The sequence below is a fragment of the Anomaloglossus baeobatrachus genome, chromosome 4 (assembly GCF_048569485.1).
Source record: "Anomaloglossus baeobatrachus isolate aAnoBae1 chromosome 4, aAnoBae1.hap1, whole genome shotgun sequence".
Lineage (NCBI taxonomy): Eukaryota > Metazoa > Chordata > Amphibia > Anura > Aromobatidae > Anomaloglossus > Anomaloglossus baeobatrachus.
The window spans coordinates 405,584,702-405,611,724 of record NC_134356.1 but is presented as its reverse complement, the minus strand read 5'-3'; the positions used below and the strand labels follow the sequence as shown (position 1 = coordinate 405,611,724).

The following is a 27,023-nucleotide window of genomic DNA, read 5'->3' as shown; positions in this document are numbered from 1 at the left end:
AGCTCCGAAATTAAAGGTAATGGGTATTTGTTCTTTATTGTGATTGCGTTGAGACCCCTGTAATCTATGCAGGGACGCAAATCACCCTCTTTCTTCCGAACAAAGAAAAACCCAGCTCCCGCGGGAGAGACAGACTTACGAATGAACCCCTTCTCTAAACTCTCTCTTATATAGGTCGACATGGCCTCCGACTCAGGTATCGACAGGGGGTAAACCCTGCCTTTAGGTGGAACCGAACCTGGGATAAGGTCTATGGCACAGTCATACGGCCTATGGGGTGGAAGAACCTCAGCACCCTGTTTGGAGAACACGTCAGCCAAATCCAGATAGGGTGTAGGTATGGGAGAGAGATCAGTAGATGCAACCGCAATGACCTTAGCTGGTAAGGGAAGACATTGGGACTGACATTTCGAACCCCAACTAATAATGCTGTCAGACTCCCAGTCAATGTGAGGAGCATGAGTCCGAAGCCATGGAAGACCCAGAAGGACGTCGTCTATACCCTCAGGCAAAACAAGAAAAGAAATCTCCTCTATGTGACCCTGAGACAGGGAAAGGCGCAAGGGAACTGTCCTCAATGTAATGGAGTCAGACAACATAGTTCCATTAACAACACGGACAGGAATAGGCGCCTCTAACATGATAGAGGGAATATTGTGTCCCTTTACAAATCCTGAGGACACAAAAGTCCCGTCAGCTCCGGAATCCACAAAAGCCATAATAGGCCATGTATTCTCAGATAACGAGAGCTGACCTGGGATACAACACTTAGAGGGTGCAGAAGACGTCTCTAGTAACCCCCCTCTAATGGTTACTAGGCCAGGGAGTTTCCCTGACGACTAGGACACTTGTTGGCATAGTGCCCAGCCTGACGACATACGTAACATATAGGAGGACCAGACTTGCGTAGTCTGGAGGACGTATGACCTAACTCCATAGGAGTGGGAGATGTTTCAGATGCTGAGGAAGATGGTAGTGGACCCTCAACAACTGGAATAGCCCGAGGCTTAGGGCGTGAGGAAGAGACCTCGAGTCTACGTTCCTTATGGCGTACATCGATCCTCGTTGCTACTGTGATCAAGTCCTCCAGAGAAGCAGGGACCTCACGAGTAGCAAGAGCATCCTTGACATAGCCTGCCAACCCTCTCCAGAAGATAGGAATCAACACCTTCTCTGGCCAATCTAGTTCTGCCACCAGAGTTCTAAAAGCAATGGCATAAGAACTAGTGGATAACGAACCCTGAGATAGATCTAACAGTCTCAGAGCCGCATCATGGGTAACCTGCGGACCCATGAATACCGCCTTAAGAGCATCAAGAAAGTCTTGATGTCTCAGAGTAACCACATCAGAGCGCTCCCATAGGGGAGTCGCCCATTCTAAGGCTTTGTCCTGAAGTAAGGAGATGATAAAGCCTACTCTGGACCTCTCAGTAGAGAAGCGAGAAGAGTTGACCTCTAGGTGTATCTGACACTGACTAATGAAACCACGACATGATCTGGCATCGCCAGAATATCTGTTTGGCAGAGCAAGTCGAGGATCATGTGCAGATGTCACCATGGTCTGAGGTTTATCCTCTATACTCTTGAGCCGTGACTCAAGTACTTGTATGTAACGGTGTAACTGCTGATATTCTGCCATAACTGCCAGACCCTTGGCTCAGTCCTAATGTTACGGGGGGCTGTCTGATAATAACTTAAAGGAGTATCAGACAGTCAGGGTCCACCGTGCAAAGACTCTGCTGCAGACTATGGCAGAGTGCAATACCTCTGTTAACTCACAGAAGGAAATAATAAGTAAAGCAATTCCTCCCTTACTTGGAGGGTGTGTGGAATGATCTCTGTTAATAATCACAGAGACAAAGGCAATGTGTGCGAAATGGCACCTACCTAGGTCCGCTCTTCTAGTGGTGCAAAAGAGACGAACAGCAGCGTAAGCCGCACAAAGCTCCTACCTGCGTTCGCTCCACTAGTGTGCGAGGACACGAACCACTAGATATGGCACCTGCCTATGTCCGCTCCCCTAAGAGGTAAGGATACGGACAGCAGCCGAAGCTGTAAGGTATAAGAACGCTACCCTGCCGGTAGCGCTCACCTAGCATAGACAGAGGAATGCCTAGAGGAACGTGCACAGGGCGTCTACCCTCATGCATGAACCAAGAGGACTGAGCGCCATGCGGCGTGTGTCAGGGTCTTATATAGACTCTGTGCCTCATCCAAGATGGAGGACACCAGAGCCAATCCGCTGCCAGAACGACAAGAGTGACATCATGCTGGCCTATCACCGAGCAAGGCGTCACAAGCACATGACCAGCGACCAATCGGCATAGAAGGTGTCAGAGACATGTGACCTCGTGTCAGCGATGATGTCACCCGCACATGTGCAATGGCTCCAAGATAGGACTTAGTCTCCAGCGCTCGCACATGTGCAGTGGCAAGAAATCTGGACTTAGTCTCCAGTGCTCGCACATGTGCAGTAGCAAGAAATCTGGACTTAGTCTCCAGCGCTCGCACATGTGCAGTAGCAAGAAATCTGGACATAGTCTCCAGTGCTCGCAGCAACCGTAACAGACCCCATGCAGATTTTTTTGCAATTATGTATTGCAAAAAAATCTGCATGGGGTCCCTCTTATTTTGATACACAGCCAAGATAAGCACATGGCTGGGGGTTGTATGCTTTATTTCTGCTGGGTATCATAATACTGGGGACCCTGCACCAATTTTTAATGTATTTTTACACCACTATAGATACGCAGACAGCATGTGTGATTCTAAGCAATAAGACACACTGTCACACAGGATTGAGGCGCGGTCTGACAGCAACCAATCAAAAATGCCAGGACTGTTGGTGGACGTGGGAAGCAGTGAACATGTGTACGAGTTAAAGAGCGGCCCCGGAAGTAGTGTTACAACTGCACGGAGACACGGTAAGTATAATGTTCCTGCTTTATTCCCTATTTTCTTTCTTTTTCCTTTCATTTTTTTAACTACCTCGGTGGCCGAATATGGATATTTACACGGAGTTCCCTGGGTCGGTGCACAGATTTAGGTATTTGGTATGGATCCCGAATTTTACACTCCTGGTTCGCCCATCACTTTTACGAACAGTGAAACTATACTGTAGCAATCATTTACTACAGTATTATTATTGAATATAGTCAGGGTTAGTTTCTGTTACGGGCACTCAGTACTTTTTTTTCTACTGATGTCCATTTAGAAAGTTTCTTTTTTATTTTACCGAACTTTTTTACCTTTATGTCGACCGACACATAAAAATACCATGGCACCTGGAATGTGACAATGAAAAATCATTGCTTTGTCGTAAAGACCCAAAATGGGCACAGGCTTAAGGTGTTAAGTGACAAGTGCACTCCACAAGCGAACACCCATGTTGCATACAACTCAATCTGTCTGCTTATTTGATACAGAGAATGTTAATTTGTGGTTTTTAATTTGTTCATACATTTCCAAGAGGAGTAACAGGAACAGTACAACACAGAATTCTAGGAATCTCTGCCTGTGGGCTCAATTGCATAACAAGAACAGTTAATAGTGTCAGTGTTGCCTATAGGCAAGAACATTGATTCCGCCTTTCTTTTTGGAGCAGGGTAGAAAATCCAAGTGATTTGATTATTTTTATGCAATGCTGACACTTTATTCATGTGCTTGTTTGTTTTTTACAGTAATGCTTGAACGTTTATGAACCTTTCAGAATTTTACTTATCTCTGCAAAAATTTGAACTAAAACCAAATCAGATTTTCACACAAGTCCTAAATTAAATTAACCAAGTAAAAGAAAAGAGTAAAAAATATTACACCCTTTTAACCCTTTCCCTACATAAGACATACTATTATAATACAGTATATGTCAGGTCCTTTTCTTTGATGCATCTTTCCAGGCAAATAATAGCGGCGATATACAACCATTATCTGCCTCTAACAGCAGCGTCTGTAGCTGAGCTCCACCAGCTGCTTTCTCCAAAAAGGGACTCTGTCAGCACAGAATGACATTGCAGGTTAAAAAACCCCCACCTGTTAGATGTATACACGTGGTCAAAATTGTTGGTACCCCTCGTTTAATGAAAAAAACACCCACAATGGTCACAAAAATTACTTGAGTCTGACAAAAGTAATAATATATATAAAATCTATGAAAATGAAGAAATAAAAGTCAGACATTGCTTTTCAACCAAACTTTCACAGAATTTAAAAAAAAAACAAAAGAAACCTCATGAACAGGCCTGGAGAGAAATAATGGTACCCCTGAAAATAATGTGACAAAAGGGACATGTTAGAGCAAGGTGTGTCCACTAATTAGCATCACAAGTGTCTACAAACTTGTAATCAGCCAGTGGACCTGTATATAGGGCTACAGATACCATAGTGACAGGGTGTAAATCACACTCAACATGGACCAGAGGAAGCAAAGGAAAGAGTTGTCTCAGGAGATTAGAAAGAAAATTTATAGATAACCATGTTAAAGGTAAAGGTTATAAGACCATGTCCAAGCAGCTTGATGTTCCTGTGACTACGGTAGCACATATTATTCAGAAGTTTAAGATCCATGGGACTGTAGCCAACCTCTCTGCACGTAGCCGCAGGAGGAAAAATGATGACAAATTAAAGAGATGGATAATACGAATGGTAACCAAAGAGCCCAGAAAAACTTTAGAAATTAAAGGTGAACTTCAAGCTCAAGGAACATCAGTGTTAGATCACATCATCTGTCATTGTTTGAGCCATAGTGGACTTCATGGGAGACGACCAAGGAGGACACCATTGTTGAAAAAAAAAAAATCATAGAAAAGCCACACTAGAATTTTCCAAACTACAAGTTGACAAGCCACAAAGATTCTGGGAGAATGTCCTATGGACAGATGAGACAAAAATTGAACTTTTTGGCAAGGCACATCAGCCCTATGTTCACAGACGGAAAAATGAAGCATATCAAGAAAAGAACACTGTCCTGCTGTGAAACATGGAGGAGGCTCTGTTATGTTCTGTGGCTGCTTTGCTGCAACTGGCACAGGATGTCTTGAATCTGTGCAGAGTACAATGAAAACTCAAGACTATCAAGGGATTCTAGAGAGAAATGTACTGCCCAATGTCAGAAAGCTTGGTCTCAGTCGCAGGTCATGGGTCTTGCAACAGGGTAATGACCCAAAACACACAGCTAAAAACACCCAAGAATGGTTAAGAAGAAAACATTGGACATTGGACAACATTTTGGGGTTTTATTTCATTATACGAAAGGTACCAACAATTTTGACCACGTGCGTACCTATTGAAAATCTGATGAACACATCAAAGATTCATATAATTTCATAGATCAAAACAAACAGGAAAACGTCTCGCCTTGTGTTATAGAGATTACAAACTTCCAAAAACCCATTAGAAGTGGTTACTACAAGGGAAATGTTCTTAAAAAAGCCGTCGCATTAAGTTTTCTTTTTTAAGTGTGAGTGTATTAGCATACCCATCTACCACCACTTTCTCCTTGATCCAGCGCCGTTCTTCTCCATTCTGTTCTGAGTGACGTCACCGCTATTCAGACTATTTGGCTCACACTAAGCTGAGTTAGAAGTCTCTTTCATCTTTCAATTAGATATATTGTATACTGCAAATAATATAGTCACATAAACAGGCTCAGACTGGCCCACAGGGCAGCAGGTGTAGCCGGCACCCCAGTCAGAGCCACTAAATTCTCTTACTGACTCTCACTAGGCGTAAAATTTTGGTGTTAAACCCTGCCCACCTGAACAAACCCCAGGGTTTCAGACTGGGGTGAAAACATATTTAATAGGGATCCATTTAGGATCCAAAAGATCTGGCTTTATTTGGTGAACGGAGCCATGTGAACCGAATTACCAAAATTGCCCGTCACTACACCACAGGTACTGCACGGTGTGGTCACTACATGCTGAGAGTACAGTATATTATACCACAACATGGTTTCATAACGTCGCCTTCACAACCATACAAAAAATAAACCAGACCAACAACTGGAAAGCTGTTTATTTCCTTTATTTTCTTTTGAAAATAAGCTCTAAAAAAATATAACTATGTATACAAAACTGTTTTCAGAGTTAACATACTTAGTATTAAAATGTAAAAGCAAAAAATGTATCCTGTGTCCATTTTGGATATCAAAAAACAAAATCACACATGTCAAGTAAGAGCTAATAAAGACAAATAAAAACAAAGATAAAATATCCTGGAAGAGTTTGAACAAATGTTGAAGGTAATAAAGTGCATGTTTAGATAACACAGCTTAGGGTAGGTTCACTCAAGCATCTTCTGTAACTTGTTTCATAAGTGATGCTAAATATGTACACTGCATAAATATCCAACTGTATGCCTGTACAACTTTGTACATCTGTCATTAATTCCTTTAACAAAAACAAAGAAGGCGTTTTCCAAAAACGTTTAGTCAATTCTGCCTGTGAGCAGCACTATTGCAGTCCGCTAATCCACATCACGTGACCCCTGGGCTCTGTGACCTCTGGGATATGGTGATGTCAGGTCAACTTCCAGTTGACCTGACATCACCGAGGCGGCCCTAGTCTTCCTGAGTGACCGGACTGTGGGCGAGTTTCACTACTCACCACATCCAATCTGTATGAAGCCACAGTCACACTTAGATTTTGTCAAAGCATGGTAGCAACAACCATCGACACTTAGTCAATATTTACAAAGTTACTCAGCTTTCTATGCAGATTAAATAGGGTCCCAATGGTCGAGTTCGGATGCTGTTCATAATCTGGAAGAGCAGGGGCGAAGCTCCAGAATTGTTGCATCTCAATGGATGTACAACATCTGTGGCTGCTGTGGGCTATTATTTTTAGGCTGGGAAGGGCCCAATAACCATAGGACTCCCCAGCCTGATAATACCAGACCACAGCTGTGTGCTTTACCCTGGCTAGTTATCAAAAATAAGGGGACCCTACACCGTTATATTAAAAAAAAAGATTTATTCATTCCCATTCTATATTTGTTTGTGGGCAATTGTCGTGCTCTTACCCACATTTTGCTTCCTTTTTCATCCCCTTAGCCCTTACTACGACAATTTTCCAGCACAAAAGTTTGGGTCCCATTGACTTCTATGGAGTGTGGGGTCCGGGGTCAAGTCCAGGTACCGAACTGAACTTTTGAACATCCACGGGTCATCCTTTTTTCCGATCCAACCTTAGTGCATCTTTAGTACAATTGTTTAATTATATTAAATTTGTGTTTATTAGTTAAAGTTTATGTGTGTCATAAATAGTTTTACAACACCCCTTTTTCTTTGTCAATTCTTTATCAAAAATATTTATCAACAAATATTTATTATACCATTTTAACCTACTGTGTTTTCCTGAAAATAAGACATACACCAAAAATAAGCCCAAGCGTGATTTTACAGGATTTTTGGCGTATGCTTGAAATATAAGCCCTACTGCAAAAATAAGTCCTATTTACAATCAGGGCCCGCATTAGGAGGAGTGAAACGGCACAACTTCACAGGTTTCACCAACCTTTGTATTTCGAGGTTAAGCATGTTTAAGGACCTATGATGACTTAACAGTCATGTGACCAGAGGTCTCTTAATTGCAAGAGTCTAAAGCTGAAGAGGAGACATGCTGGTATGTATGTGCAGTATATGTGGATAGATAGATAGATAGATACATAGATAGATAGATAGTTTGTTCGTTCAAGAATAAATGTGAATTACAGTTCACGGGAAAAAAGACAACCCTTGAAAATAAGCCATAGCCCAGCTTTCAGTGCAAAAAATAATATAAAGCCCACTTTACACGTTGCAATTAGTTGTACAATCGCATTTGCGATGTGACACGCCCAGGTTGCATACGGGATCTATGAGATTTCACGTTGGTCGTTCATTTGCTGTCACACGAGCGTTAGTAGTCTATGTTAAATTGATCAATGTTATGTGCGATCCTTTAGATCATGTGATCTGTGACGTATGCATTGGGCACCTTTTTTTTTTTTTTATTTATTGACTTGCCAAGCGTGTGTAATGTGTAGGGATGTGTTTTTACTATGTCATCTGCCATTCAGCTCTGCTACATGGCCGCTGACAGCAGACACAGACAGCCATGTAGCAGAGCTGAATGGCAGATGACAGCAGACACAGAAAGAGCCGCACTGTCAGAATGAACTCGGGTGAACTTCACCCGACTTCATTGTCATGCTGCGGCTCTGTCTGTGTCGCGTCCTGATTAGCGGTCACCAGTGAAGGACTCACCGGTGACCGCTAATCTCCTAAATTACTGAAGTTAGCAGCCCTCTCTCATACTCACCAATCCCCGGCGCTGCACGGCATTCACACTGCTCCGGCGGCTTTTACTGTTTTGAAAAAGCCGGCCGCCCATTAAACAATTTCGTATTCCCTGCTTTCCCCGCCCACCCGCTGTCACTGGATACAGCGGTGGCCGCGGGTAACCTCAGTGACAGCAGCTGATCGCGCGGCTGTCTTCATTACCTGCGTGGAGGTGACCGGAGCGGCTGTGTCTGCTGCAGCTCCGGTGACCTCCATGCAGCAGCGCTGGAAGCGACGCTGGAGCATCCTGGATTACGCCGGACAAGGAGGGCTTTTTGGGGCTGATTAAAGTGGTGAACCAGGGTATATGTTTGTGTTTTTATTTCTAATAAAGGATTTTTTCGGGTGTGTGTGTTTATTTACTGTAATTTACAGATTAATCATGGAGGGTGTCTCATAGACGCCTGACATGATTAATCTAGGACTTATTGGCAGCTATGGGCTGCCAATAACTCCTTATTACCCCGATTTGCCAACGCACCAGGGTAAATCGGGAAGAGCCGGGTACAGTCCCAGAACTGTCGCATATAATGTATGCGGCAATTCTGGGCGGCTGTTGACTGATATTGTTAGGGTGGGGGGCTCCCCATAACGTGGAGCTCCCCATCCTGAGAATACCAGCCTTCAGCCGTATGGCTTTATCTGGCTGGTTTTAAAATTGGGGGGAACCGCACGCCGTTTTTTTTAATTATTTAATTATTTATTTCACTACACAGTATAGACACGCCCACCGGCTGCTGTGATTGGGTACAGTGTGACACCTGTCACTCAGCGTGGGGGCGTGTCTCACTGTAACCAATCATAGGCGCCGGTGGGCGGGGAAAGCAGGGAATACGAAATTGTTTAATGGGCGGCCGGCTTTTTCAAAACAGTAAAAGCCGCCGGAGCAGTGTGAACGCCGTGCAGCGCCGGGGATCGGGGATCGGTGAGTATATGAGAGAGGGGGATAGACTGACATGGACAGAGAGTGAGGGACAGAGATAGTGACCGACTGACAGAGATTAGTGACTGACAGACATTGTGGAGCGCTTCAGAACGCAGCTTTTCAGCTGCGCTCTGAAGCGGACCTTTTTTAAGCTGCGGTGCAGAGCGCACACCTGCGCACATAGCATCAGACACCAAAATCGTATGAGGGATGTCACACGTTACAATTGACTAGGTTCGTGCAACAAAACGCTCAATTCTAGAGAATGATACGATGTGTTTGCGATCAACGGTTTTGCGTTCAATCCTGATCGCAAGTAGATGTCACACGCAGATACCGCACAAACGATGCCGGATGTGCGTCACTTACAACTTGACCCCAACGACAGATTGTGAGATATATTGAAGCGTGTGTAGCGGGCTTAAGACTCTGACTTATATTACTGTAGTTTTTTAAATGCAGATCTGTTCTCAGATTTCACAATACACATTAGTAAATAAATCTCAGACCTGATCAGAGTAGACTTCATCCTTTGAAAATCCATGTCAGAAAGGATGTATAATCCGATTCCTGCATTAAAATGATCATTTCAGCCCATGTAGAGAGTTATAGAGCTGATAAGTCCAAATGTGTCAGTAAAAGGAGCCTCAACGATCGCTGCAGCTTCTACTGAGCAGTAAGATTGCTGCAGCATGAAGGACACTGAGGAGCTGTCAGTCAATCTAGGTGGGATGACACTGAGTTTATACTTTAAAAAAGGATTATACAGCCAGTCTGACATAAATAAAGTAAACACAACAGCTTCCTCATGTCAAAGCAATCTCTCTAATAATGTATATAGTTTATATTGTGTAATCTGATGACAGATCTGCTTTAAGGGCTTCTCATAGTTTTCTTAGTCTACTTTCACACTTGCGTTAGTCGCAATCCGCCGCTGTGGAAAACAGCACAATCCGTTAACGTCTTGTGCTCTTTCCCATAGACTTGTATGAGCGGCGGATTGCGACTATTGTGCCTGCGTTGCAACCGTCTGCCGACGCTGAGTCGTTATTTTGACTGAGCGCCAGCCGGATAGAATGCAGCATGTAGCTTTTTTTAGTGACGAATTGCATTGTTTCACACTGAGCATGCTCAGTGCTTGTGTGAAATCAATGTCCGGAGAATCTCTCTCCAGCGACGGCCAATCAGCTGATCGCCTGGCTTTTATAAAGATCAGCTGATCGGCCGGCGGCTGGCTTTTGTGTGCAATCAACCGATTGTTCAGCCGCCAGCTGATCGCTCACAAAAGCCGGCCGGATTTTGTGAGGAATCAGCTGATCGCTCGGCAGCCGGCTTTTGTCAGTGATCAGCTGGCGGCCGGCATTTATGAGTGATAAGCCGATCAGCCGGCGGCCGGCTTTTATGAGCAATCAACTGATCATTCGGCCGTCGGCCTATCAGCTGATCTTCATAAAAGCCGACGGCCGAATGATCAGGTGATCTTCATAAAAGCCTGCCGCCGGCTGATCAGCTGATCGCTCACAAAAGCCGGTCGGATTTTGTGAGGAATCAGCTGATCGCTCGGCAGCCGGCTTTTGTCAGTGATCAGCTGGCGGCCGGCATTTATGAGTGATAAGCCGATCAGCCGGCGGCCGGCTTTTATGAGCAATCAACTGATCATTCGGCCATCGGCCTATCAGCTGATCTTCATAAAAGCCGACGGCCGAATGATCAGGCGATCTTCATAAAAGCCTGCCGCCGGCTGATCAGCTGATCGCTCACAAAAGCTGGCCGCCCGGCGATCAGCTGATTGCTTTTGTGAGCGATCAGCTGATCAGCCGGCGGATGGCTTTTGTCAGCGATCAGCTGATCAGCTGACTTTTATGAGCGATCAGCTGATCACCCGGCGGCCGGCATTTATGAGCGATCAGCTGATCTTCATAAAAGCTGGTGGCCGACCGATCAGCTGATTTTCATAAAAGCCTGCCGCCAGCTGATCAGCTGATCGCTGATAAAAGCCGGCCAGCTTTTGTGAGCAATCAGCTGATCACCCGGCGGCCGGCTTTTGTGAGCAATCAGCTGATCGCCCAGCCAAACAGTACAAAAAAAACCCAAAACAATAAAAACCATCCATTTTTTTGCAGCATCAGTCACATCAGTTGTGCCACTATCTGCAACGCATCCATTGCATCAGTCACACAACTGATTGTGATGGATGCCGCACAATGCAAGTGTGAAAGTAGTCTAAGGCTATGTGCACACAGTGAGTTTTTTGCGGCGTATTTTGCGCGTTTTTTGGGTGCGTTTTTGGCCTCAAAACTGCATGACTTTGCTTCCCCAGCAAAGTCTATGAGTTTTCATTTTTGCTGTCCGCACACAACTTTTTTTTAAGCTACGTTTTTGAGCTTAAAAAAAAAAATGGACGTGTCAATTCTTTCCTGCGTTTTTCTGCGTTTCCTCCCCATGCAATGCATTGGAAAAACGCAGAAAAACGTAGAGATCAAAAACGCAGAAAAATGCAGCCAAAAACCGCGTTTTTTGCCGCGGGTGCGTTTTTGTGCATTTTTAGCAGCCAAAAACGCACAAAAACGCAGCGTCAAAAAACCACAGCGTGTGCACATAGCCTTATAGTTTTACTGTTATCTGCTGAGCTCTGGGTCATGACTTATATATTCACAATAGGTGTTATTCACAGCGTTCCCTGTCCCTTTCCTTCACAATGACCTTTGCCCAGATTTTCCAAAAATACAGGATGACTGACAGCTACAGCTAGTACTGAGCAGTGAGATTGCTGAGTCATGAGGGTCTAAATTAGTTTATTGCTACTGATGTCCATATGTCAACAGGAAAGTAGGAGTTGAATACAAGGCCTATAGCTAAAAAGTGTAGATAATTAACTTTTTTTTTAATTAGGGTTAACTTTCAGTCAGCACTGTAAGATATTAGATCCTAAGAGTGTGTTCTGAGCACACTGTTAGGATTTAGTTACCACATGACTTGTTATTTGGGATTTATATACCTGATTTATAAATCAATTTATGACTAAACATTCCCTTTCACAAAGAAATAGAATTGTCTTCTTTAAACCAATAATTATCTAGTTGTGTATACAGCTCCTATAAAGAAGTATTTGACTCCATGATTACAGCCTAAAGACACACTAACATTTGTCCCCTCTTGCTAACCTACAGAAAGAAGAAAGTGCAGAAGGAAGGGAGCACAATAGTATAGAGTTTGTGTTCTGAAATCATTGAGACTACATGTTCAAGAATAATTAATTTATTTTTAATGAATTAAAAAATGCTTGCAAAAGAGTGCACACACTGTCCATGCAGCATAATTCTAGAGGTAAGAAGAACTGAAATGCCTTTATCCACCAGTGTAATAAAACATGACTGTTTTTTATAATGTAGTATCATGATAGTATTATTAGTTTCGCCATTAATGCGTTCAGAATAAAGGGGCTGTGTTAATAGCATCACATTCCACCAAGGCCGCTTTTCAAAGATGGTCCCATAAAACAGACTTCAAAGGATGTGATTATTTTGCATGTGTCTCAACAGTGCATTTCTTTGAGATTCATGGGTCGACTGGACGGAACTTGAAATTGTTGGTATGTATGGTATCAACCCTTTCAAGAGGAATATAAAACAATGCAACAAATGTCATTACAGATAACTGTGAGCCGACTTTTTAGGCTACAATAACACTGATGTCCACACTTCTGTCTCTGCAGAGTCCATATATGTCTTCTATGTCATTTATGTCTTCTATGTAGAGTTGAGTCAATAATCCGGGTCCAGCGGATCACCGGCGGGTTGACAAAGAAGTCCGGATCCGATCCGGAATCCGGCCCCATATATGTCAATGGGGAGAGGAATCCGGGGAGGGGAGAAGGGGGAGGGGGAGGGAGAGCGGGAGGGGAGAAGGGGGAGGGGAAGGGGGAGAGGGAGGTGGAGGGGGGAGAGGGAGGGGGAGGGGGAGAGGGAGAGAGAGAGAGAGAAAAAAACCAAACAAACAAACAAAAAAAACGGATCCGGATCGTGCACCCGATATCCCGCGTCCGGATCGGACTCGGATCTGCCGCTCAAACCGCGCGCATCCAGATTTGGCTGATCCGGGTCCACTCAACACTACTCCTATGTCAAAAATTATTGCCTATGTGCAAATATTGTACTATATTAGGATGGCACTTGACACTTAATATTTCAAAGGAAATTTTCATCTGCCTAAGTTCATGCAGAGCTACAATTTGGTTCAATTAACACTTGTGGTTTTGTAGCTGGTTCACATTTTCCGAGATGTCCGGGAACGCATCAGGCCAGTCCTATGGAGAGATCTGTCCCCCATCTTTATTAGCTTCAGCCATCCATAGTCATGTATATAAATAATACATATACAGTCTTTCTTGGTGGTCTTCACCACAACATTATGTATGTGGGTGATATCAGTAATAAATATACCCACAAGTGCCCTTCTTAATGTTCTGTGCGCTTGATAGTTTAGTGCATTACAAAAAGGTTTGCTCCTCACTGTCTTTATTAGATGTATCTGAAGCAGGAGCTCGATCTTCACGCTTAATACTCTGCAGCTCTCTCTGGTCCGGCACGGTTTGCAATGCTTCTGGGCTGCAACAAGAAACAATGAGTATTAGGTTAAATACTGGTAACAGTTGGACAATGCCTCCATATCTCACACTGTGACCGGGTTCACGACTGTCTGACAAATCTTAAGATTTTCATTAAAAAAAGTCCAACTTCCATCTATTTTGTAATTCATATTCCATCCGTATGTCATCCCTGTTTCATCAGTGTCCATTTTTTTTATCTATATGGCATCCATTTTTATACATCTGCAATTAATAAAATTATCAAGACCAAATATTGTACAATTTTTTATGTTAATAACTGCAATGCATCTAGAAATATATGATACAATATAGGAACAGACTTGAATGGTCCAGTCTCAAAAACTATTGTGTGCTACCATTTTTTCATTTGGAGACCATGTGAAGAAGACAAATGGATAATCCTTATCACTGGCTGTGGGGCTCTCATGAATTGGCTAATTTGTGCGCTAATTATCTCATTTTTTAACATAGTTTGTATAGCAGTAATGCAGATCCAATATCATACAGTCAATTTTTACATATTATAGTATTTCAGAGTGCAGCTGTATTTTTTGGTTATATTGACTACTTGTTTCAGCTTGCACCTGTTCACAATTGTCTTATTCTTCAAGGTACTGGTCAGCTTTTTGATCCATGTGAAGAAAACTGTCATCTGATCTGTGCTATGGAATTATATTGGTTAAAGTGCTATTTTTCATGGACAGCAAATGTACATATATTACACTTGTCTGAATGATCCCTTAAGGTACCGTCACACATAGCGACGCTCCAGTGATCCCACCAGCGATCTGACCTGGCAGAGATCGCTGGAGTGTCACTACAAGGTTGCTGGTGAGCTGTCAAACAGGCAGATCTCCACAGCGATCAGAGATCAGCCTCCAGCCACCAGCGACCCGTGTAACGACGCTGTGCTTCGTAACCATAGTACACCTCAGGTTACTAAGCAAAGCGCTTCGCTTATAGTTACCCGATGTGTACCTTGGTTACGTGTGCAGGGAGCAGGGAGCTGGCTTCAAGAAGCTGCGGACGCTGGTAATGTAGGTATATATCGGGTAACCAAGCAAAGCCTTTGCTTGGTTACCCGATATTTACCTTGGTTACCAGCGTCCGCAGAAGCCGGCTCCCTTTTCCTGCACATTCAGTTTGTCGCTCTGTCGCTGTCACACACAGCGATGTGTGCTTCACAGCGGGAGAGCAACGACCAATAAATGGTCCCGGACATTCAGCAACAAAAGGCGACTTCACAGCAGGGGCCAGGTCGTTGCTGGATGTCACACACAGCGACATCGCTAGCAAGGTCTCTGCTACGTCTCAGAAAATGGCGACTTAGCAGCGACGTTGACGTCGCTGTCGTTGTGTGTGATATGACCATTAGACCAGCCTTTTTTAATATCTTCTTAAAACAAATGATTATTTCCTCTTACCTCCCACCTACAAATAAGATAGTATCTTGTATGTAAGTTTGATCAGCAGATAGTTTCAAATAAATAAAAAACTATCTTCAAGATGCAACAATTAAAATGTCCGTTGGGTGGTTTAGTCTCTCTAAAATGTTTACAGTGACAGAAATGGGACTTTAAAGAATGTCTGTCACCCAGAACATACATATAAGCTATCTACAATATTTTGTGAGGAATACAGCTCCTCACAACTGATTATCCAGACAATGCATTTTTTTTCCTGTTGGAATATGTTTAATGCAACAACTCCATTCCTGTCTATAAGTATTTAGCTGCTAGGTTTGTGTGCTGTTAATAAAGATAGAACAAAAAAAAGAGGTCACAGGAAGAGCATGTGACTGTATTCTGTTTTCTACCTTCCTGTGCTCTATGTGAGAGGATGCTTGCTGCAGAAGCTCCAGAGAGGGACACACAGAAATGATTACTTGCTGATTTACTAAGCTTCAAATTTGTTTCTGATTGTTCCTGAATAAAACAACCGTTACTGTGTTGCATGCTTGGAGAGTATCGTTGATAATCTGCTGCTAGTATTTCCACATGTTAATAAGGACACTCAGTGATCCTTTGTTGTGGCTGAGTTGTTGAGAGCACCACTCTTCCCACTATTGCATGAGGCTGCCTCCTTCTCTCTTGATTGACAGCATTCACTTGCTAGGAGCAAGCGCTGTCTTCCAAGAATATTGTTTAAAGTGAGTGAAGTCAAGAGCGCCACATAACACTCCACTGCGGATCAGTGCGCACATCTCCTCGGCAATGACAAATTGCTCTGACCATTTTTATTAACATATGGAATAAAGTTCATTTTCTAAATAACAGAGGCGACAATTTTATAAGTAAAGGTCCCATTTCTTACTGACTTTATGATCCTCACAAGGAAATATGCTTCGTTTAGAGAGTAACTAAACTCTCAGGGTTTTTCTTTAGGGATGATCGAATACCTCAAATATTCGGCTTCGCGAATATCTGACGAATAGGTCGCTGCTATGTGAATATTCGATGCGTAATGTAAGTCTATGGGAAGCCGAATAGTTCCAAATAGTTGTTATTCGGGTTTCCCATAGACTTACATTGCACATCGAATATTCGCGAATAGTCAAATAGCGGCGATCTATTCGGGAAATATTCGCGAAGCCGAATATTTGAGGTATTCGATCATCCCTATTTTTCTTTTATGTACAATAAAAAAGTGATATTGCGGTACCGAGTTAGAGGGAAAATTGTATGTAAATACTTTTATGGCCAAAAAAAGACAAATGTATCAAAATAAAAATTATATTTGCATGCTTGCAGAGCACAGAGGCTCTTCATCAAAATTACAAATGAATCATTGATACAAGAGCGCAGCATTTAAGAGATGTTAGAACTGGACATTTTGTCATGGGCTGTATGTGGGAATGCATCCTAAAGAACAGTTATTGTAAAACAACATTGGTTAGGATTTACGATAAAAAAATACAAAACATGGTACAAATAATGTATACGGTAACAAACAATTACAATAAACATTGTTACTACAGTATATAAACATAAGGAGAGAGGCCCGACCCTCAAGTTTACAATGTACGAGCAATGGAAAACAGTACAAGTAAGCCATGTCATGGAGCAGGCTGCACATAACGTGCATAAGACACTGTAAATGACGTTTACAGCCATGGGCAGTAAATACTCAACATGTTGGATTCACGTCAGTGATTCCAGTAACATTGAAGGAACATATTTGCAGTTACACAACAGCTTGATCACTATGTGCACTAGATTCTGTGATGGTGCGTCGATCCAGGAAAGTAGTCTGATTGCCGTATGTGGAGTCGTGAAGGAATTTTTCCCCTAATGTGGCACTTATTATCTAACCCATGGGGATTTTTGCCTTCCTCTGGATCAACATGTTAGGTTAGGTCATGGGTTGAACTCGATGGACCTAAGTTTACCTTCAACCTTAAACACTATGAAACTATTTTCTGCACCATCTGTGGACAAGTTAGACATGAATAAATTGTTTTTAGTGCCAAATCCTGCTGTATCGAGTGCTGCCAATAAGGTGGTTGTTTGACTGTCTTTTACGTGGTTGGAAAGACTAAACCTTAGCTAACAATGGGTTACTAGCACTGTGGACTAGTGTTTTCCAACATTGGTCTTCAAGTACCTCCTACAAATCCCATTTCTATAGTAATACAATGCAAATATTGTCAACAACTCAATGTGCCAAAGGTCTTCTTTCTATAGGATAACCTCAAATCATGAGGTGTTGGGGGCCACTTGAGCACTGGAGTTGGACAATCACCTGATATTCTGTATTCTGGTGGCATATTTCATGTATTGCTTCAGTACGTACACCATTGTAACCTGTAGACACAACACACAACACACTACAATGCTCTATGGATTACAGAAAAAGAAAGCGGAAGGACCTGAAGGCACGCAAAGTTAAAGGATGCAGAGGACCGATACAGGCAAAACAATTTGTGCCTAAAAGGCATTACAGAGTTGTTCTAAGATTACAACTGTCCATGTACGTCTGTGAGTTCAAGTTAGCAAAGATTTATGAAGACTGACTTATCGCATAGTTAGCAAATGTAAAAGAGTAAATCAGTCAGATAAATGTTATAAAATATAAAGAGGTGGACATACTATTGGTGCAAGTTGTACAGCTGCACAGGGGCCCAAGAGGTAAGGAGGACAATTAATACCTGCAAAGCAGGTGGAATTGTGCATTATGATGAGTTGTTGGGCTGCAAAGGACCCATTTACTGTTCATGTACACAGACACTTTTTTTTCTGTATCCGCCAATGAAAATGTGTATAGTTCAGTGTAGCGCCCCTGAAACCATCAGGGTGCTACAAAGTTCTGCATCCCTACAAGGATACAAGACCTACCCCCTTAGGTACCCAGAACCCCAGTGCCGGTACCAACAAAAACCCAGGTAATCCCAGTTTTTCCACAACAATTCCCCATACTATGGTACTTAGCTAGGGTGGGACCATGGATGGCCACCTACAGGTGGAGCCACCCCAGTCAACTAGTTAACCAGGTGGGAGGGGCAGACTGTGGAGAGTCAGGACACAGGAAGTCATTAGTTTAGTCTAGTCTAACTAAGTAAGAGTCTAGTGTTGACAGCAGAAGTGTGAAGGTGGAAGTGAAGTGACACCCTGACTCGGGTTAACGGTGACCTGGTACCCAGGAGAGGTGGTTGCCAGTGGAGTACTCCCGAAACTACGCTCCGACGGGGTAAAGAACCCTAGGACAGGAAAGAGCTTCAAGCCGACCTTTTAACACCTGCACAGCAAAGGGGACCATCAAGGACCTTGCTGACCCTAAAGAATCCAAAGACTCAGTAGCAAAGAGAGAAATGGGGACAGGACCAGAGACTCCAACCCCACAGGCTATCGTCAGGCGGACAGAGGTGGACAAACCACAAACCGGGGACCCCCAGTGTTCCATACCATGGGGACCCACTTACCAGAGACAGGTGCAGGGGAAGAAGGTACCAGAGAACCAGACTGGCACTGGGACGAAGGGACCTAGAGATGAAACAACCTGGCCTCGGGCAACCAGTTAACACCTTAAGGAACAGTGAGTAAAACCATTTGCACTGAATACCTGTCTGGATTCCTTCTTTCAATGCCCACTGCACCATACACCCGCTGGGGCAGCACCCTACTTTCGGAGGGACTACCATACTAGCTGCTCATACCATCAGCCCCAGTTGAGACATTCAGCAGCGGCGGCTCCCCATACTTAGCCGCAACACCGCAAGTGGCGTCATGAATAACTATATTCACAAAATCCCCTGTAAGTAGCCCCATTACAAAAAGGGCCCAGGGCATGGAACCGGGTAACGGCCACCATCGTGACATTCCCAATCGGGACACTGCCCGGAACAGAGTACCCCATATCCCTGGGTGCTACATTAGCATACTCTTTAAACATTTCTGCTAATGTTCTGCATTCACAGCTTGTGAAGTTTGGAATAGAATATGTTCTTGTCAGCCAGTATCGAGTCAAGTTTTGACAAGTCTCCAGGTAGCGACTGATCCTATTTTCTGTTCCTTCTTTCCTTCTAACTGGAGAAAGGTTTAATTTCTTATCGGGCCACCCTGATTAATTATATAGCTCTTAACTTCTTAACAATTTGTAATATCCATAATCACAGGTACTTCCTTAACCCAGTGGTTAGCACTGTAGTCTTGCAGCGCTGGGGTCCTGGGTTCAAATCCCACCAAGGACACCATCTGCAAGGAGTTTGTATGTTCTCCCCGTGTTTGCGTGGGTTTCCTCCGGGTTCTCCGGTTTCCTCCCACACTCCAAAGACATACAGATAGGGACTCTAGATTGTGAGCCCCAATGGGGACAGTGTTGCAAATGTATGTTAAGCGCTGTGGAATTAATAGCGCTATATAAATGAATAAAATGATGAATGAAATGAATGAACCCCTTCACCCCCTGAGCCTGTTTTTTACCATCCTGATCAGGCCAATTTTACAATTCTGACCAGTGTCACTTTATGTGGTAATAACTTTGTAACACTTCAACGGATCCCAGTAATTTGGAGACTGTTTTTTTCGTGACATATTGTACTTTAGAATAGTGAAACTTTAGTATATAGAGATTAGGGGTGCACAGCCTGACCAATAACTAACATGAGTGCAGCCTCTTGTGTGGAAAGCAAAGTTCAAGACAAAGGAAAGATCACACAAATTAGACGCGAACATCGAGTGAAACTTTAGGACAATATTTTTTGCATTTATTTGTGAAAATATCAGAAATTAGGGGAACATTTTGAAAATATTGCAATTTTCTAAATTTGAATTTTTATGTGCTTAAAGCAGTGAGTTATTTCACAGAAAAATAGTCAATAAATAACAACATTTGCCACATGTCTGCTTTACATCAGCACCATTTTTGAAACATAATTTTTTTGTTAGGAAATTAGAATGGTTAAAATTTTATCAGCAACTTCTAATTTTTCCAACAAAATTTAAGAAACCATTGTTTTAGGGATCACATCACATTTGAAGTGACTTTGAGAGGCCTAGATGAAAGAAAATACCCAAAAGTGACACCTTCTAAAAATTCCACCCTTCAAACTGCTCAAAAACACATCCAAGAAGTTTATTAACCCTTCAAGTGCTTCACAGGAACTAAAGCAATGTGGATACACGTACACGTTGCGACGTCGTTACCGGCGCCGGATGTGCGTCACTTTCGATTTGACCCCGACGATATCGCAGTAGCAATGTCGCAGCGTGCAAAGTACCCCTTAAGGAGTTGTGAATGTTGCAGAATAAAAAAATCCAAATGAGCCATTGTAGTGCTCATATATTGTGTCCAGATTGTGCTTCTGGAGACACACACCCCATATATTAAGCAGGCTTTCTGACTATAACAATGCAAACATGTGAACATTAACTGTGGTTTAGACACATTGTGGTGCTCAGAAGAGAGGGGGCATTTGGATTTTGCTGGATTTCTTTTTAGGGAATAGCCATAACATGTTTCTAGAGCCTTGTGCTACCCGCAATGTGGAAGCCCCTTATATTTCTGTTAACAGATTACGGACCTGAGTGGGGACTTGTTTTTTGTGGGTTGAGTTGAATGCTATTTGGTGGCAATTTGGGGTACAGAACAATTTGGATCAGTTCATATTTATTCTGTGCTCTATGCTAAGCACTTACATCAGGATTTCCATCTACACCTCCGAAATACGTGATTCAGGTGAAACCCCCAAGGGATCCATTCACTATAATGAGGTAGCAGAGTTATTCCAGACTCAGTTTGGCATCTGTTCTGCTGTCTCCTTCTTTTCAAGGTGCACAAAACTGTTACAAACCGCACTTTTGTGCACACCTAAAAAGACAAGTAAAAAGATGGACACTGGCTGGAAAATAGGCCAGAGGGGAGTTCAAAGTGACTCCTTCTACCTCACTTCAGTGAATTTTTAATTTGGAATTTTGTCTGAATAACATTTTTCAAAAATTTACACATAATCCCCTGAGTAAACCTTCAGCGTAGAGCGCAGGATAAATGTGAGCTGAGCCTTATAGCGATCTTTGGGTGACAGAGTAAACAAATCAACAGCAGTTGAAGAATTGACATTATTACTGTATTTTTTTGTTGTTCACCTTATGGTATAAGTGTGCAGCTTTATTCCTCAGGTGAGTACAATTAGAGTGATAGCAGATTTATATAATATTTTTAGGTTTGGCTACTATCACACTAAAAAATGCATTTTTACAAATGAAAGCTTTTTTGCTTTTGAGTCATGTGAGGAATTGTTTATTGTGGGATGAGTTGGGGAATTTCTATTGGCACCATTTTGGGCCACATATTTATTTTTTGATCACTTTCTATTCTGCTTTTTCTGAGGCAAAATCAAGAAGAAACAGCAATTCAGTAATTTTATTTTATTTTTTTTTTTAACGTCAGTGTTATAATAGTGGTAAAACGGATTTATTCTTTGGGTCAAGACGATACCACATTTATATTGTTTTTTATGTCTTGCCTTTTTTAAACCATAAAAAACAATGTTATAAAAAAAACCTGTTTTTGAATTGCCGTATTCTGAGAGCTGTAACCTTTTAATTTCTTCTCTGATTCAGCTGTATGGCAGCTTATTACTTTGCGGGACAAGATGACAATTTAAGTGATAGCATTTTTATTTACATATGACTTTTTATTGTGTTTTATTCCACTTTTTTGTCATCTCTATGATCAAAAGACAGTTATTAGTACTTTTTTTATGGTGTTCACAGAAAGGGTAAATTAATGTGACAGTTTTATAGATCAGATTGTTCTGGAAGTGGCGATACCAAATGTGTGTCCTTTTTTTGTTTATATTTGTGTTAACATAAATATACAGATTTCTTGATGTACTTTTTTTTGTTTATATTTATTTTTACATTTTTTAAAAAAATATTTTTTATTTTTTTTTACTTGTTTACTTAAGCTGATGTCACACACAGCGACAACGACAACGACGTCGCTGCTACGTCACCATTTTCTGTGACGTTGCAGCGACGTCCCGTCGCTGTCGCTGTGTGTGACATCCAGCAACGACCTGGCCCCTGCTGTGAGGTCGCCGGTCGTTGCTGAATGTCCAGCTTCATTTTTTCGTCGTCACTCTCCCGCTGTGACACACACATCGCTGTGTGTGACAGCGAGAGAGCGACGAAATGAAGCGAGCAGGAGCCGGCACTGGCAGCTGCGGTAAGCTGTAACCAGCGTAAACATCGGGTAACCAAGGGAAGTCCTTTCCCTGGTTACCCGATGTTTACGCTGGTTACCAGCCTCCGCTCTTACTGCCAGCGCCGGCTCCTGCACTGTGACATGTAGCTGCAGCACACATCGGGTTAATTAACCCGATGTGTACTGTACCTAGGAGAGCAAGGAGCCAGCGCTAAGCGCGGCTCCCTGCTCTCTGAACATGTAACACAGCGACGTTATGATCGCTGCTTCTGCTGTGTTTGACAGCTAAGCAGCGATCATAACAGCGACTTACAAGGTCGCTGTTACGTCACCGAAAATGGTGACGTAACAGCGACGTCGTTGTCGCTGTCGTTTAGTGTGAACCCAGCTTTAGTCCCTATATGGGACATTACCTTTTGTTCCTCTGATTGCTGGTATAATCTACTGCAATGCACCAGCATTGAAATACATTACACCTGTCAGTATTGTATTGACAGAAGCCTCTTAGACCATGCTCTTGGCATGGTTTAACAGGCTTGCAGTAAATGGCTGACCAGGAGGTTGTCATGATGACCTCGGGTTGCCATGGCAACGATTTAGCCCCTGTAATCATGTCCCTGAAGTCCCGATCAGGAGAGAGAGAGCACCCCCCCCTTCCAACCCTCAAAATGGTACTATTGATCGTAAAATTTAGGGGGTTAAACATGGGCAGCACGAAGATCATCCCTGGCTGTGACAGCAATAGCTCTCATGCTGAGCTCTCGGCGGTGATCGTGCAGGCACAGCTCTTGGGCCCGCGTGATAGCTATGACATACCTATACATCATCAGTTAGGAAACCCTATCTGACCATGATGTATAGGTATGTCAAATGTCGTGAAGTGGATAAACTCAGGAAATAATTTCTCCCTGATTGAATATATTATCTTAAAATGCATTGAAAAAATGCAGCGTTTTTGCAGTCAAGAGTACGCAGATTTGGTGCAGTAATTTCTACAACCAAATACTGAGCGTGCGCACATAGCCTTATAGTACCTGTAAGGTTGGAGTTGGAATGGTGTTATTACAATGTACACAGTCTCTCAATCAACTCTGTATGTATGCCTTCTTTTCAAGAAAATGTTCATCTGCCTAAAGACATTATGATATATTAGTAATTGTAAATTGTTCTCAATCAAGTGGACCTTCCTGAAATAGTGCCACTTCTTAAAAAGTGCCAAGCATAAAGTCACTGTCATCACAAACCACAAGAATCTAACTTATCTAAAATCAGTCTAGAGCATAAACCCTAGGCAAACATGTTGGCTTTATTCTTCTCTAGGTTTGAATTCTTGGTTAAATTTTGACCACATGCTAAAAATGTTAACGGAAAAGCTCTCTCCTGAAGTTTCTGTCTATCTTAGGCCTCCTTCACACATCCATTTTCACACGTACTGGAGACACGGACACACGTAGTCCCATTAAAATCAATGGGCTTGCGCACACGTCCGTCTTGTGACATGGACCATGTGTCCGTTTGGAGCACTTGCATGTTCTTGTGCTCCACACAGTGACATGTTTGTTTTCTGTTGGCAGCATGGTGTCACACAGACTACACACTGCTGTGATCCATGTGACATCAATGTGACATGTACCGCAGAAAACAGAAGCCACATAAATAAAGAATTTTTAAACTTACCTGTCTCCGGTGCCGCTGTCTCTGACACCTTTTGCTTTAGTTTTAGTCTACGACACTGCTGTTGCTTCCAGGCCCGCTCTTTATGCTCATTGCATATTCAGTGCACTCACTGCGAACCCGGAAGTAACAGCAGTGCCGCAGACAGCATAGCGGTAAGTATACCAGCTCATGCTTTCCGTGCGCTATCCGTATGTCACACGGATGGCACAGGGATAGCACATGTAAAACACACACACACGGACACAAGCACACACATACACACCTACACCACAGACTGCGAAAAACATTAGCGATTTGCACGGACATGTGAAGGAGGCCTTAAAATGAGAATTCTGAACAAGTTCCCATTCTAGTTGTGCCACCCCTGTGCCAGCAGCTGGCGCCGCTCGGATCCGGGGCCTATGGTACGGCTCGAGGGGTTCACCGGACCCGGGGGTCGTTAAGACACTGCAAATAAAAGGGGGGAGTATTTGTACGGGATTGATTGTAGATTGTCTGTGACACCACCAACGGTGTGTGGTGAAGTGGGACACCACCGCTGCTGTTGAGGGATACCCGGGGGGAAATGTAATGGCAGCTGGATGTTAACCCCTCCGTGGGTAGGGATGGTTGCCCTGGGGCCCAGTGTCTCTGTGCAGGGTATGGCGACGGCAGGGCCTTGCACGCCCAGATGGACCATGGGATAGTTGATTACTCACTATTGAATGAATCACACGAGTCTTTTGGTAAACCAAGGTGCTGGTGGTTGCTGTCCTTTCCTCTGCACTGTTTTGTGTGTTGTGGGCTGCCTGGTTTAGAACTCAGGAGTCCGGTCCCGGCTGTTTGTGTGCCTAAGGAGCCGTGCCCGCTGACGCTGACCCATGGGATCTATGGGCCCTGGCGGTTGCCCTATCCCTCTCTGTGGGTGGTTGTCTGATTTTGGGACTTTGGTTGGGACAGGACCTGTAATCCTGCCCTCAATTGGTTAATTAGCTAGGCCGCTGGTTTCGGTCTTGGCTTCAGGGTCCGAGTACCCCCTCTGTGCACGGTTTCCGGTCGGGTCTCCGTTGTCGGTACTGGTGGGCTACAACCCTTCTCCGGTCCTCCTCACATCTGCCGAGCCGTCCTCCCATCTCCTGATGATGGAGACCACCGTCTGCCACCTAGCCAAGGTACCAGGGCTCCGACCCTGGCACCGTTCAACTTGAACTTCCTCTGCTGGAGCTACACCTAGCTCCAGCCCACACTCCTCTCAACTTAAACTACCAACTTAATATTGTCTTAGACTCACTGTTTTCCCGCCCCGGGCTGTCTAGACCCCTAGGTGGGCGCTTCCTTACCGCCTGGTCCCGCCACTGGTGTGCCTGTCTTGCCCTAAGGCGGGGGGGTGACTAGGGTTTCAGGTCGGCTGCATGTTACCTAGGTGAGGGAAGGTGTTATGCAGAGGCATATGTGTGACTACCTGGTTTTGCCAGGGCGTCACATAGTTGTGTCCTCTATTTCTCTAAATCTTGTTGAAGAGATTCATATATCTCTACACTAAGCTCCTGACACTACTCCTATCCCAAAATTATTTGTCCTCAAACAATTTTGTCTGTGAGTTCCGATGATTCTGCACTATTAACCAGAAATTTCTGGTTCAGTATTGTACAGGATATGTGACTGCATATGAAATCTGTGCCCGAGCCAAACCCGTCTTGCTGGACTTCTGCAATCCTTACCTACTCCTAAAAGTCCAAGGAGCCATCTCTCCATGGACTTTATTATTGACCAGCCATCTTCCGAATGGAAGAATGTCATATGGGTGGTAGTTAACAAATTCAGAAAACTATTATTTTGTCACTCTGTTCAAGTTACCCAACTCCCAAACCTTAAGAAAGTCACTCAGTAAACACATTGTTTATCTACATCCAATTTTGGAAAACTGTATGTTGGAATTTTTTACCAATTAATGACCTCAGTTTATCTCAAAGTTTTGGAGGACAAATATTAAGTTGTCCTTTTCATCTGCCTACCACACAGAGACCAATGGTTGGCAATATCATCAATGCTATGACTCTAATCATCAGTCTGAGTTGATGGAACATCTTACATAGCTGAGTTTGGTAGTAAAAATCAATATTAAGTCCTTTGAAACCTCTCTGTTCTTCTGTAATCTTGGGTATCACGTTCGCTTAGGTTCTCTTTCAGCCTCCGAGATGGATAATCTAGTCTCTAGAGACCAATAAATCTGTGCAGAGGTTGAACCTTGCTTAGTCTGAGGTCAGAGAGAACCTGAGGAAACCACAGTATAAACAGTCCTCCTCTGCTAATAAGAGGTAGACGGATGGTAGACAGACAAGTTTTGGTGTTGAGGACAAGGTGTGCTTATTCACTAAATAAACAGCAAACTTAAGAACCCTTCTGTTAAGCTACAGCCTAAATTTATTGGTCCATAGGAAATAACTGAGATCATTATTCCAGTAGCATTCCTTTTGAAACTACCGCTTTACTTTCAGATAACCAATATATTCAACAAATCCCTAAAGGTGGCTTTACACACTGCAACATCGCAAACGACATCGCTGTAACGTCACCGGTTTTGTGACGTTACAGCGACCTCCCCAGCGACATTGCAGTGTGTGAAACACATCAGCGACCTGGCCCCTGCTGTGAAGTTGTGATCGCTACAAATCGTTCAGGACCATTCTTAGGTCCTTTGTTTCCCGCTGTGCAGCATGCATCGCTAGAAAGTTTCAGTGTGTAAAGGGGACTTTACAGCGACTTCCCTTTCAAAAAGCTGCTTTACAACATCCCCAACAACCAGCTAGGTCGCTCTGCAGGTCCGGATCGCTGTTGCGTCGTTGGGCAGGTCTGCCTGTTTGACAGCTCAC

General features: G+C 43.4%; 1 protein-coding gene across 3 annotated transcripts in view; it reads right to left on the bottom strand.

Moving 5' to 3' along the window:
- Window positions 1-11,799: 11,799 nt before the first annotated feature.
- Window positions 11,800-27,023, bottom strand: part of IL15RA (interleukin 15 receptor subunit alpha) — a 125,692-nt gene continuing 110,468 nt past the window's right edge. For 2 of the 3 annotated variants that reach the window (XM_075342600.1, XM_075342601.1), the window contains one exon: window positions 11,800-13,849. In XM_075342600.1, the coding sequence (XP_075198715.1) occupies window positions 13,732-13,849 (118 nt within the window). In that variant the 3' untranslated portion in view covers window positions 11,800-13,731. The remainder of the gene's footprint in view (window positions 13,850-27,023) is intronic. The other variant, XM_075342602.1, reaches the window with a different exon arrangement.